The sequence below is a fragment of the Hypomesus nipponensis genome, chromosome 2 (assembly GCF_054491055.1).
Source record: "Hypomesus nipponensis isolate SF chromosome 2, ASM5449105v1, whole genome shotgun sequence".
Classification (NCBI taxonomy): Eukaryota; Metazoa; Chordata; class Actinopteri; order Osmeriformes; family Osmeridae; genus Hypomesus; species Hypomesus nipponensis.
In genome coordinates this window covers 15,686,861-15,701,408 of record NC_140362.1, presented here as the reverse complement: position 1 = coordinate 15,701,408, position 14,548 = coordinate 15,686,861, and the positions used below count along the sequence as shown (strand labels likewise).

Genomic DNA, 14,548 nt, shown 5'->3' with positions numbered 1-14,548 from the left:
AACGAATTTGCCACAGTCGTTTTCGACATAATCAACAGGTAGACTATAATTTTTACGAAAATTGGGCATCGAAAAGACATTTAAATATATATGCACACCCGAACCGTCACAAAGCTATACGGAGTAATATATAATCGTTTAAAATGCACTCAATGGTAAAGCTCAATGTTCTCAAAACTCATATTTGGGTTAATGAGGCACCAAGGGACCAATTGTGAGCCAGAGAGGTATCCTGAAACTACCTTTGGCCGATTCGAAAAACATGTTTGTTTGGGGGGAGCAGTTGGGTTGCATGACAACAGTGCAGCTGCAGAACATTTATCAGCGTATTATCAAGTGGCTTGCCATTTTGATATCCACTGCAATTAAACATGTGTGGTGTGCCCTTCCCCTTCCCCCCGAAGAACTTGGGTGTGCAGCAGAAGTGAAGTCTAGGGAATCAAACTCTTGCTGCCCGAGCAGTCGGTTAGCAAGGAACGGGTTTTGAACCTACAAATAAATGCTTCTATTTGGATAAAGTAGTATATTTTACAATAAGTAGGTCTACTGCTTCAGGTCACTTTTAAAACTTTACATGTAGCCAGTAGGAATGTGGTTACATAAATGGCCCTAAAGCTGGTTTATTTTATTGTATTTTTTATAGATAAAACTGTTTTGTAGCAACTGTGGTATCCAAATTGGTCGTACGTTACCATGTCTTGAATTCCCCACAATCTGCCTACGTAGGCATATCTGCAAAACGATAAGGAATGGGATGTGTGTTTCATTAGCAACCACACGATGGCGCCACGCCACTGGATGGAATTTTTTTTGGCAAAACGTGGAGACAGCATATCGTTTTAGAGATTACCTAAAAATACATTCATCATGAAACCATAACATGATAGGGTATTCTCCAGTAGCATTCAAAATTACAACCAAACTAATGAAAGGTAGGCTAGTTTGTGACATTCTGTCCCAACAGAATAGTTAAGATTGCAATTTAAGATATTGCATATGCCTTGATATTTTCAATTACATTTCAAACAGAATGACAGAAAATTGCAAATTTCTGAAAATAGCATGAAATCCCTGCTAATGTTAATAACATTTTCAGAATTGTATGGAAAAATGTCAAATATATACCTGATTATTCTAAAAGTAAAGGGTGTGGAAGTAGGCCTGACATAATAAAATAATCTGGTGTCAATTTATTTTTTATTCACAATTTTGAAATAGTTAATAAGATTAGTGTGGATTTCATGCTATTTTCAGAGATTTACGATTTATTTGCTAAAAATAAAAACCTTTATTGAAGATTGAAATGCTGTGGAAGTAGGCCAGACTTTATTTGAATAATCCGGTGTATATTTTAGATTTTTTGACATAATTCTGAAAAATGTATTAATATTAGCGTGGATTTTATGCTATTTTCAGAGATTTGCGGTTTATTTGAATTTGGTTGAAACTTAATTCAAAATGTAATGGTTGTGGAAGTAGGCCAGACTTTATTAGAATAATTTGGTGTATATTTGAGATTTTTCAGTACAATTCTGAAAATGTTATTGAGATTAGCGAGGATTTCATGCTATTTTCAGAGATTAACAATTTATTGTCATTTTGTTTGGAACTTAATTGAAAAAGTAAAGAGTGTGGAAGTAGGCCAGACTTTATTAGACTATTCTGGTATACATTTGAGATTTTTTGACCCAAGTTTGAAACAATTATTAAGATTTGCGAGGATTCAACTATTTTCATAGATAAGTGATTTTCTATAATTTAGTTTGAAATGTAATTTTTTTTTATAAGTAAAGGCTGTAGAAGACTACCGGACATTGTTAGAATACTCTGGTTTCCGTTTGAGTTTTTATATTCATAAAAATATGATGAAGGTCATAATTTTTCTAAATTGTATGGGTAGTTTAAGAACGGTCCCTAGCCCGCCTCTGCAAATGAGCTTTTCCCGAATGTGAGACGACTGTCGAATATGAAACTAACTTCACCTCGCTAGTCCAGATTAGGATTAGGAATACTGTCTCCATAAGTAACTGACCTCGACAAATGAGAACAAGGTCAATGCATGATCATCTGGTGAAAAAGGAGGTGCCGCTGAACTAGACTCACCCTGGTTTTCACCTCCTCAGTATGCCTGCTTTCACTTTCCACTGCTGTTTGAAGACATGAAATTACACGTAATTGCAGTTGTTTATTGGATGTAGTAATGGCTGCTTTTAAACTGTATCCTTGTGTGCCCCTAAAGTGCTCCATAATTGGGCCGCTCTTAAAACAACGCTGGCTCTTCAGAGCAGAAATCTCCCTGCATCTGTCAACACAGACACATAAAATGATTTCAGGATAAACAATCGCTCAGTTGAATTTCTCGAGGATTCCCCATTTTTATAAAAATTTTAAACAAATTCTAAGCCACTATCACTCTGTCAGTGTTTTGGTTCATGCAAAACAACGTTTAACTAAATAACTTTTTCCAAATCAAATAATACAAATCTTGTCATTTACTACACATTCTTACAAGTTAAAATTGTGTTTCTTTACACATCTTTGTATCTTTTTGCTCTGTTGAAAGGATGTTTTTTTCCCATCAACCGTCAATATTTCCTAAATGTTCTCAGGTGGTGTTATTGACCTATTGTTCAGATGCTATATTGCAGATGATTTCTTTCTCCTGTAATGAACAAGGAAGATTCAAGGTCACGCCGGCCATCTTGTAAAAGCCAAACCAATTATGTCTTTACTCTGAGGTTGTGGTGGTCTTTCTGCCCTGATTAGATGGAAAGCATTGCCATGCTATTTGTGTTGTCATAGGAAACACAGCTGTTTTGCTAAGTAAAGAAGAATAAAATATGTATATGCAATGTGTGGAGTAATGTTTTTTTCTTTTTTCTACATAATAAAAAAAAAACTGCTCTGCCACATTGTTAGAGACAAACATGTCATCAATAACTTATGCTAGCAATTAACGTTAGCAGAGTTTGATAGCAGTTTTACTTTTGTTACAGCAGCTCCCGTTTACTTTAGTTGTTCAAACAATCCTCTCTTGTCATCTTGTTTACCCTCGCTCAATAAATGTACTGTTTATCCTTCGTAGTGACAACACCCAATCAATTAATAAGGAAAAAGGTTGGCTTCGGAGCTGCGATTAGTGTTTAACTCTACCAGGAGGATGAATGCCCCCAGAGATTAGCAGACGGTTTGCAGACTGTCAAAGCTTGTCCTGCCTGTGCCGCTTTATTGACTGAGATAGAATCTGAACCACAGTTATTGTTGTGTGTGTGTAGCTTTAAAAGACCATTAATAAAGGATCCTGCGGGATCCCATCATGGTCTTTGGATCCTTGTCCAGATGTTTGAGGTCTTTGTTCTGCTTGTTGTCGAGTTCTAATTCCAGGGAGAGCGTGGAGGGCCAAACGAGAGAGAGAGAGAGAGAGAGAGAGAGAGAGAGAGAGAGAGAGAGAGAGAGAGAGAGAGAGAGAGAAAGAGAGAGAGAGAGAGGGCAGGAGTGAGCAGTGAGGATAAGAGTTGTCTGTGTGGGGGTATAGGGACATAAGTATTCTCTCATGTACAAAAAGCCTTAAGCAAGAACATTTTTCAAAACCAAACTTTATTTCTTGGACTTTTACAGTACAAAAAAAGGCAAAGAAGCACAGCCCAGTGAACAACATGGTGGACCTGTAATTTTTTTGGCGAAACCTTTATATTGTTTTCTTTTGTTTCAAGCTGTTATCCAAATGATGTAGGAGCTGGGCTGGAGGAAGGTTCCCTATCAGTTCCTCTATACATGTGTCTGGCTCCAGGTTTGACATTCTACTGGATCCTCTGATCCAGACCTCCAGTATGTACTTATAGAATTATGGATCACTGCACATTGTAAGACAAGGACTGAATTACAAAAAGTACAAAGTCCATTTCATATATTAATACAAGATGCATTAGTTCCCATTCTGAAACACAGTTCTGCTTCACGACAGGAAACATAGTTAACTCGTAGAATGTCACACAGTGCAATACAAAGCAAGCCCCTCTAAATAGTACAAGTAATAATTACACACATATACAATATATACTTCATTGATTACATTACAAACACTTCAATCAAATTGATATAAGCAGCTTTAAAACAGTCTTGAATTACTGAATCACTTTTTCTGTAAACCAGTATAAAGCTTTGTGTTATCTTGTGAGATTAAAGATGCAGTCAAAGCTTTTTACATGTCAAGTCAGAGTGGATAATTATGTTTTATTTTTTATCACAATGTCAACAACATTCTACAATGTTAGTGAACATTGCAATTAAGTAATTGCTGAACTTGTTGCTGACTGCACCTTTAAATGATGGTGATGTTTGTGGTCAAATAATGACATTGGTAAATATGACATAATATAGAACACATAATCATAAATAAATGAAACGTGTGTGAAGAAATTATAGATAGTAATATAAATAGGAGTAAACTTTGATCTTTGGTCAATTTGATTATACAAATACAGTATTGCACTATTTTGTTTTAGATAGTGATCTGTCTATGAACTGAATATCAACATTAAGGAAACAGCAAAGTATGATGGACTATCATCAGCAGGAAGCAAAAATGCAATCACTGTGATCTATTCCCAGGGATCATTAGAAATGACTATAGTTGAGCTGATGAACAATTCATGTTCAGATAATAAAAACAATTGTGAAAGTTCAATGCTCTCATGCAAAAGTAATGTCATACACTTAACAATCTTTAAAAACATAAGTTAAAATATTTATGATTCAAATCCATTGCTGGACTTGCTGTTTAGGTTTTGGTTGTGATGCAATTATTCAGAAACAAACTAAGTTTTCTCTGATTTCATTTGAATATTTTTCAAACATTTCACAACAATCAAATAGGCTCAGCTTTATCACAACGTAAACAAAAAAAACTGACATAAACCATGGTGGACAAAAGTAGTAGCCATCATAACAGTCTATATTGTAAATATAGTTTAAGATTAACACTGACCAAGTGCCAACAACATTGTCATCAAGGTCACTGCACAGTCACACGTCCATTGACTAAATTAAAGACCACTACAATTTTGAACGGTTGGGTTGGCACTTGCACTGCCATCTTGTCAACAGGTTTTACCTGTGCCAGGCTTCTTCCTGCATGAGAACAGTCCTCCATCTCACTGCAGAACTCAAATCACCAGCCAGTGATGCAGCTGCAGCAGTCGGTGGAGTACCGGAGAATAAGAATACTTTTTAGAGCAACACCAAGCTACCGTACAGGCTGTCAATGGGTTTGTTTAGAGTGCTAATTCAGATCAAATGAAAACAACGTTTACCGAGAACTGCCGAACTTCACCGTTGTCCACTAGATGATGCTCGGTCTCAGGGGTGATGGCGTACGCAAGCCTCTGGGATATCCAAGAGACATTTCAAAAACACTCATTCCTTTTCGATGTTAGTAGCGATGCAGTGTATAAGAACGATTTGCTACATTGAATGGAATCGTTATTGCTATGATGTAGGATGTGGATGTTGATACTTACATCACAGAACTTCCCAGGTATGGTGCAGAGCTTGTAGATGGCATACAGAGGCACCATTGACATTGAGGATATGGCAAGGCACCAGCCAATCATGTTGGCCCACACAGGGAAGGTGTACGGCCCATAGGTCGGAGGGTTGAATGTGGCGAAACTGACAACCACCATAAACTAAGAAAAAGAGGAAAGACACGGAAGGAAGGACGTATTTTTCTTGCCACTAGAACAAGGTTGTACCTAATTCATGCTTCCTTACCAGGAGGAAGCAAGGACTAACAAACTTCCAGCACAGTCTCCAGTAGAGGCCTGGTCTCTGTCCAATCATCTCTTCGATGTCATCACTGAAGCGGTCCACTCCTGAAATAGACACCATCTTTGAGTTCAAACCTTTTTCCATAAGGCACATTTGAAAATGAAGAAATATATCTGCCCCCCTCCCATGCAAACTCTCCCTCACCCCTCTCTATCACACACACACGAAACCTCTCCACATTTCAAAAAACAATTAAAATATGTGGCGAGAATCATTTTGCTAATATTCATCGTGGCGTTCCTGCATCGGAACCCAGATTATCGTGAGATGATCCTCAGTCAACCTCCATTTCTTCCTCCTGTTTGTTTCCCCCACAGCCGGAGGACTCGTCTCCAACAGCAGGCAGAGATCCTCTACGACTGCCAGCACAAACAGTCCTGAGAGCTCTCTGTGGAGGGCAGAGGCCCAGCAGTGCCTGTCAACACTGATAGGGCCACGGAAAAGGCCAGCAAAGCCTGGGGCTTGAGTTGTCTTGCCTGCCCAGGTTAACACCCACTGGGCCAGAGCAGCACACTGACCCCAGAGCCTGAGGACCTGTTAGCATTTACCCCGGGATGGAGCTCCCCCCACAGATCAGAGTCCAGCTCTGAGACGAACACAAGGAGTTCAGCCTTTCAACCCACATCCTCATGGTGCCCCGAGGTTTCTCCACAAGACGCCAGCTGCCCGCACGCAACATTTACCGATTTATTCAAAAATCTATCTACACCGCCAAGTGGGAGAATTGATTAAATGCTAAAAGTGTTCCCTAAAATTTCTTGACGGATGTTGGAAAGAAAGGAAGTCCGATAAAAAGAGAATATCTCAAAGGCAAACCAATCGACAGCTGCATCACTCAACAACACACAACCAAGCACAATATCACCAATGTCCACTTTTACATACCAACAATTGGCTTTTAAGGCTCTAAGTGGCAAAGCAATCGAGAGACACAAACCTTTTAAGTTTGTTTTCCACCTAATGAAATTTGACACCACAGAGGCACACCGTGGCCCCCACCCATTCTCTCAGCCCATCACAGGCCTAATTCTCCATCAGCTTTGCTAGCCATGAAAGCAGGGCCTCTCTCCCCTCTCCTTCCAACCCACCAGCCCATCCCTCCATCAACCCCTCCTCACCATAGAACCAGGCAATACCGATGGCCTCAATAAGCACTCCAAAAAGAATCGATGTTCCAGCAGCAAAGTGGTCCAGCAGGGTAAACACATAGATTCCTCCCTGGAAGAGAGAAGGGAGGAGAGGGACAGGGTTCGCATGGGGTGTAGAGGGAGATTGGAGGGGGAGATTGGACATGACCATACACCTTGCTATTATCAGGATCAGCCCCTAAGATAAGTTCAACTAGTACTCAGTCAACGAGTTGGGGAGACCCTGACTTTGATGGCAGTGTCCTTCTACTCACGTTGGTGACACAGAAGAGGGAGATGAGGAAGGTGGACACGACGATGAACAGGGTGAAGAGCTCCCGATGCTTGTGGAGACACTTGAACTCGTCTACCAGTCCAGTGATCACTGACTCCATCCCTCCCATCTGGAAACAAAGGAAACACAACCTACGGGTGAGCTTCACACACACACACACACTCACACACACACACACACACACACACACACACACACACACAGCTGCGATTCACTGAGATGTCGTGTACTTACAGCACTGTCTATTCCTAGTGTCAGCAGCATGATGAAGAAAATGACAGCCCAGACCGATGACCCGGGTAAGGTAGCAATAGCTTCTGGGTAAATGATGAACACCAATCCAGGCCCTGAATGTCCACGCAACACAACCTTGATAAGACAGCTGCAACTACAGGCTATGGATTACTTCCATAACAACAAATGCATACACAGTATATACAGTATATCATATACATACTGTATTTTGCAGATGTAAAGGATATACTGACAAATACTTAACAGATACACAAGCAATACTTTATGAATAAAGTTTGGGGCACATCCCTGGTTTAATATGCTGTAACAATGGTGCTTGTCTATAAATGACCCAACATGTCAAAACGCTAACAAGTACCTCGTGGGTTTGCCAGACCTCAAACAAATTGATCTGTGGTCAGTTCTTATTGACATTAAGTCCTTTCAGAATAGACCCTGCAGTGTTAAATGTAAACCCACACTGCATGGAAGCACACACTAGAATAAATAGATGGATTTCAATGTTCATGTCGAGAGTCAATTCTGTTTTGATGAGCAAACTTTTCCTTGGGAAGCATCATATGAACAGTTTGTGCCATTGTTCATTTGAGACTATACATGTACATTACATTTAGTAGACACTCTTATCCAGAGCGACTTACAGTAAGTACAGGGACATTCTCCTCGAGGTAAGTAGGGTGAAGTGACACAACTTCGTGTGCACCAGCCAGGAATCGAACTGGTAACCTTCAGATTACTAGCCCAATGCTCTACCCACATAGCCACCTGACTCCCTATAGACCCGTGCAGATCAGACTGTTGTGTAGGTTGATGTTTGGTGGACGTTTGGCTTACCATCCTGGGCCACCTTGTCCAGTGCCACGTTATGTTTCTGGGCCATGTAGCCCAGGAAGGAGAAGATGACAAAGCCAGAGAAGAAGCTGGTCAGAGAGTTGATGGAGGTTGTGATGATGGCATCCCTGTGGTGGACAATATGTGGGCATAGCGTTTTGAGGGGTTGAAGAAACACTAAGTGCTTGAGATTAGGAACATTTTAAAATCATGGTTTGGATAAAGATGTAGATAATGGCATTTTAGTTTCCTTTCATATGTTTTCTGGTGTAGGGTTAGGCTGAAGAGGAAGCAATATCACTATTGATGTTCAATTCAGATATGTGTCTAATACAGGGGTGGAAAGAACAGTCAAAACTAATAATAGGTATTGAAAAGCTATCAACACTCTTTCTCTCTGATGTTTTTTACTTTCTCTCTCTCTCTCTCTCTCTCTCTCTCTCTCTCTCTCTCTCTCTCTCTCTCTCTCTCTCTCTCTCTCCCTCCCTCCCTCCCTCCCTCCCTCCCTCCCTCCCTCCCTCCCTCCCTCCCTCCCTCCCTCCCTCCCTCCCTCCCTCCCTCCTCTCTCTCTCTCTCTCTCTCTCTCTCTCTCTCTCTGTCTGTGTGTGTGTGTGTGTGAGCTCACCTATAGCAGTTGTTGCTGAATTTGTTATAGCTAGAGAAGGCTATTAGCACACCAAACCCCACGCCCAGGGAGAAACAGATCTGCGTGGCTGCCTCGATCCAGACCTGCGACACAAACAAACGGCCGCGCGACCGGCACAAAAGACACAGGAAAAAAGCTGTTATTAGGGCTAATTGCAGGAAACTCATTCAACAGAAAGATGAAAGACACTTGTGAATACAGGGGTAATTTTGCAAATTGCTGCATGCATGTTTCTAATCTAATTCTCAAATTGCCGCTCTCAGACCTTACGTTCAGAGGACCTGGCCAGCTGATTCGTCTTACTACTTACTTATTTAGGCAAATGGGAAATTTTACAGACTTCGGGCAAAAGGGTTTCATTGCTAAAATATTGAACACATTACAGTCTACTTTCATAAACTAAAGGGCGCTGATACCTTTGAAAGCAACTGATTTAAGCATTCAATAATGTTTTTGCCTGAAGGGACTCTCTCTCTCCTACACATTGAAACAGAATCCCCCCTCCACACACAAACACACACGCACACACACATACGCACGCACACACAGACAAAATACGTGAAAAGGGCATTCTGTGTTTCATTACTCAGCAAAAGGCCTTTATTTTGTACCCAGCTTCAATGTGTTCAGTGTATTTGTGTCTAAGTGATGTCACAGTTGGTTGAGGGAGCCCCCCCCCATCCTGGGCCTCGGTGACAGCCCCACACAGCCAGCTCAAGGGTTTCTGTGAAGCTCATCACAACCACTTTATTCCCTGTGTCGTTCACACGGTGTGTTTGTGTGAAAGCGCGTGAGCTTGTGCGCACGTTCAAATGGTTCTGTTCTCCCGTGTGTCATCATGCGTGCACCCCTTTGCCTCTCTGTCTCTCCCCCCCCCCCCCCAACCCCCTGAGAGTCCTACCTTGGCTTCACAGAGTTTGATGAGGTCAACGCTGAGGTAGGCCTTAATGCCATCCATGGCTCCAGGCAGGGTCACGCCGCGCAGCAGCAGCACAGTCAGCACCAGGTAGGGCATGGTGGCCGTGATCCACACCACCTGGCACACACACACACGCAGACATGCACACACACACATGCACACACAGACACACACAGACACATGTACACACAGAGGCAGACACACACGTACACAAACACAAACACACACAGACAAACACATGTGTAGACATGCACACACACACATACATAAACACATACACACACACATAGACAAGCACACACGTACAGAGGGGTGAGAAACAAAATATAGGAGTGAACCATATCGGGGCTGTAATGCACCTCGTCTTCTTCAATATTAGAAACTTGCAGTCTCTCCACAATGTTGATCTGCGTCATTTCCTGTAGTTTTCCTACCTTCCCTGATGTCTTGACACCTTTCCATAGGCTGAAGTAGAGAACTACAATGACCACTGCCAAGCAGGAGGTCAGCTGCCAACGCGGCAGGCCCAGATCATCGATACCTTCACTGTCCTGCAGGTGAAGCACTCCTCGTCTGAAAACACATCACAGGGATGAGGCAATTTACCCGATCAGTGATCCTCAATGCCAAAAACATATTTGGATTCATAGCTATTGGAAAAGATCCTGGACGAAGAGGAAATAGATGAAATACCATCTATGGATACCATGGAAAGTGTCATTCTGGATATCCAAGTTACATATCCATCACAATATAGCCGTGTCTGTTCATACTCTACATTATGTCCGGTGCAACACATATTGTGCTGCATAGGTCCTTGTGCCATCTCTGTGTGTCAAATACAAATGTTGGTTGAAATAAGTGCTTGTGTCGTCCTACTGCACTGCTTTTCTGTCAGAGGCAGTGAAATTGTTCCCAGGTGGAGATGGAAATAGCCAGCCACCCATCTATGTCGAGCCAGGACTGTCAAAACAAACACACCTTCTGCAGAGAATACCAGACACCTGTTCATCCTCACAGACAACAGGCTTTCTCCATGTGTAGCGGGGGTGGTTTGGAGACCAGGTGATGTTACCTGACTAAGAGCAATCGCTTTTCTTCCACTTCCTCTTACTCGTGTCTAGATTTCACCTCGACATGGTTCAGTGAGAGCCAGAAGGGAATTGAACCCGGGGCCACCCCCAGGAAGTACAGGATAGAACTGACACATGCTGAATGATCCCCAACTGAGGTAGTAACTGGAGGGAACACGAGTCTAACCTCACACACCCCTGGTTTCCCAACCACCCAACCCCCCCCCCCCCCCCCCCCTCCCACCCCCCCCAACCCCCCCACCACACACGCGAATACCCGTTTGCCGCCGTCGTCCGACTCACTCAAAGTACTCCTCAGCCGGGGTGGACTTCTGGGTGTCGTTGAGGGTGGTGTTGAAGGACCACACGTCGGAGCAGTTGGGGCTGTTCCAGGTGTTGTTACAGTGGACCCAGGGCAGGTCGCCGGTGAAGGAGGAGAAGAGGTAGAACAGAGCCCAGGCGATGATCACGTTGTAGTAGAAGCCCACGTAGAGGGAGATGAGGATCACGGTGAAGCCCACTCCTGCGGGGGGGGGGGGAGGGAGATACATTCATCGGTCTAATGTCTGCGGCACGACAAAGGGCCTTCCTGGATAATACGAGTTGCGTGTGGGTAAAGAGCCCTGTAATGGGGGTCGTATGTTTTCTGGTTGTATAAAAAGCCTGTCTTTTTGGGTGGGATGTTCTTTTAACGTGTACGCCGTTATGGCACGCTCCATGTCAAATGGAAAAGGGGGACAAACTCTTCAGAAGTGCTAAACATTGGAAAGGTTTGCATGCCCACGCTTCACTTATCAAAACCATCTAGCCTTTCTCTGCATTAGAGACCGTGTCCATCGCCCAAGCGGCTCACTTTCATCCCTAACCTTTCCTCACAGGCTTGCGGGTCCCCGACACTTTCATTCCTACGCATGTCGCCACTCTTTTGTCATCCTGAAGTGATATTTGCTCAGGCAGAATTTGCCTATTAGCACCACATGCTTGATCTCCGCAGTCCTTTTCGAAAGCATTGATCCCAAGGAAACAAACAGGCTGATGGCAGTAATTACAGTTCTCCCCCCCTGGAGTGGCAGCTAGCTACAGAGGCAGCCGTGTGATTAAAACGTCCGATTCCTCACCGGGTCTCCTGGAGAGCACAGCTTCAGTACAATCCAGGACTTCCAGAGGACACATGAGTACAAACAGATGAAGCACTCTCTCTCACTCTCACACACACACACGCGCAGAGGACACACACTGAGCACACTCACTAGCACGCACACAGGACACGGACGGGGTTTCGAATGGTTTGGGACATCTAATGGGGTCACAGCCTGGCCTTCTGGCCATTCAATGTGCTGCTCTGTCTGTGCATCAACTGGATGGGGATGCATGACATCGTGTCAGTGAGATTGCATGCTTGATTTCTCTCTTTACATTTGGTGTACATTCATTTCAGCTTCAGTCCAAATCATCAGTAACAAGGTAACAGTCATTGTGAAGACAGACACACAACGACAGACAGACAGACGGACAGACGGACAGACAAAGACAGACTGGCACGCAGACAGGCAGAGTTCAATCCGCCCAGGCAAACACCTACTGCCATCTGTAGAAGGGGGCGTCGGTTCACTGTGACAGCGAAGGTCGTCGCCGTCCCCAACAACACCCTCCAGCATGGTGGCTGCACCCCGCCACCCCACCCCGCCTCCCCCACAGACCCATCTCTGCCCACCTCAGTGTCCGTCCGCCCCAGAGGAGACGTCTTGTTTAGCGATGTGTTGAAAAGGAGAGGAGGAGTGTCAGAAACAGGGTGATCCGCCAGCGGCAGATGGACAGATAGAGAGGGAGAGAGGGACGGATGGAGAAGGGACGCTTTTTAAAAGCCAATTTTCCATGTTCCTTCCGAGCGCAGCCGCCTGACGATAAACGATGCCTGTCGTCACACAACAGACAGACAGGCCCGGCCTGTCTCCTACGTACAGATGTCTCCACGGCACCGTTTATATGCAACACTCGAATTTGATTTTGAACCGAGACAACAATCATTAATGTCATAGTGTACTTAGTGGACTACTCATCTCATTCAATACTGCGTGTGTGTCGTGTGAAGGTGTCCATGTGTTTGTGTGTACGTGTGTGTGAAGGTGTGTGTGTGTGTGTGAAGGTGTGTGTGTCTGTCCAATACCTTTGAATATGGGGCAGATCTTCCAGACTCCAGCGGCCCCCTCTCTGTTGTACTGGCCCAAAGCCAGCTCCATGTAAAACAAGGGCATGCCTGCGATCACCATGAAGAACAGGTAGGGCACCAGGAACGCTCCTGGAGATCACATGACAGGAAAAGGAAACCAGCGAGGCGTGAACACGGTTTCATCCTGCTAGCGAGGATGAGTACTGCATTTGGTTTGTGGTTCTTGGGTGCCCGTTAGCACGGCATGCTAGCTCATCTCTCTCGTTACATCAAGTGCATGTTTAGGGTTCAAGGGCAACATTTGGCCTTGTATGTCAGGCGATCCTACCTTGGGTTTCCGAACCACTTCCCCTGAGCAGGCTGCGCTGAAAGGGGTGTCGCCCTTGGCAACGTGTGTAAATTCAAACAACCAAAGAATCGAATCTCAACCTGTGCTCTTTCATCAGCACCCTCAAACTCAATGAGGTATCTATGTTAAACAGACATAATTGGGCTTCTTGATTGTTGGGGATAATCTACGTTTGAACAGCTGTGGGGAGCTGTCTTTTGTCCACGGCACACACAATTGTACGCACACACACACACATACATACACACACTCACACAGGCTCACCAACACTCTCAGTCCACACACACACACACACACAGACACACTCCAACCCCCCACCAATCTGCTCAAACAGATAAGCCTCTAGCTCTCTCCTTCTCATCTTTCGCTCATATCTCTCTCATCTCTCTCTCTCCCTGTCTCCCTCTCTCTCTCCCTCTCACCTCCTCCGTTCTTATAGCACAGGTAGGGGAACCTCCACACATTGGCCAGGTCCACCGCAAAGCCGATCACCGACAGCAGGAAGTCTATCTTCTTGCCCCAGGTCTCCCGTTCCTCCTCAGGGGGGTGTGTCTGAGCGGGGTTGACCAGGGTGGAGGAGGTGAACTGCACCCCGTTCTGCTCCTTCACCAGGGTCAGCTCCACATCCTTGGGGCCCATGGTGTTGGTGCCAGGTTGGGCCGGGGCTACGACGGAACACATCTGACCAGCCGGCACTCGGGCTCTGAGCATGGGGGGGGGGGGGGGCACTGAGGCCTGGAGGTGGTGGTGCCTGGGGGAGAGGGGGCGTGGGGGATGGACGGGTGACAGCTGGGGGAGAGCGGGTGTAGGGAAGGATTTGATCAAGCGAGGGCCAGGTGGTGAGAGACGCAGCACAAATGCAGTTCTGAAAGAGAGACAGAGATGGGGGTCGGGGAGGCGTTGGAGAGAAGCAGAGAGAGAAAGAAGAGGAAAAGAAAAGAGGAAAAGTCACATTAACTTAGTTTAACATGTCCTTCAAATTGATTGTTTGGCTTGTGGAAATCAATTTGCCTTCATTGGAAGGTTGTCTCAATACCACATATAAAAAAAGAAA

General features: G+C 44.4%; 1 protein-coding gene across 1 annotated transcript; it reads right to left on the bottom strand.

Annotated features, from left to right (window-relative positions):
* Positions 1-5,165: 5,165 nt before the first annotated feature.
* Positions 5,166-14,205, bottom strand: slc6a3 (solute carrier family 6 member 3). Its single transcript, XM_084708546.1, has 14 exons — positions 13,917-14,205; positions 13,143-13,274; positions 11,279-11,498; positions 10,337-10,475; positions 9,885-10,019; positions 8,963-9,066; positions 8,341-8,465; positions 7,486-7,598; positions 7,232-7,360; positions 6,948-7,047; positions 5,773-5,873; positions 5,520-5,687; positions 5,313-5,384; positions 5,166-5,189 (listed from the first exon to the last, which is right to left on the bottom strand). Exons 1-14 carry the CDS (start codon positions 14,203-14,205, stop codon positions 5,166-5,168), a joined length of 1,851 nt encoding a protein of 616 aa, XP_084564672.1.
* Between the last annotated feature and the right edge of the window lie 343 nt (positions 14,206-14,548).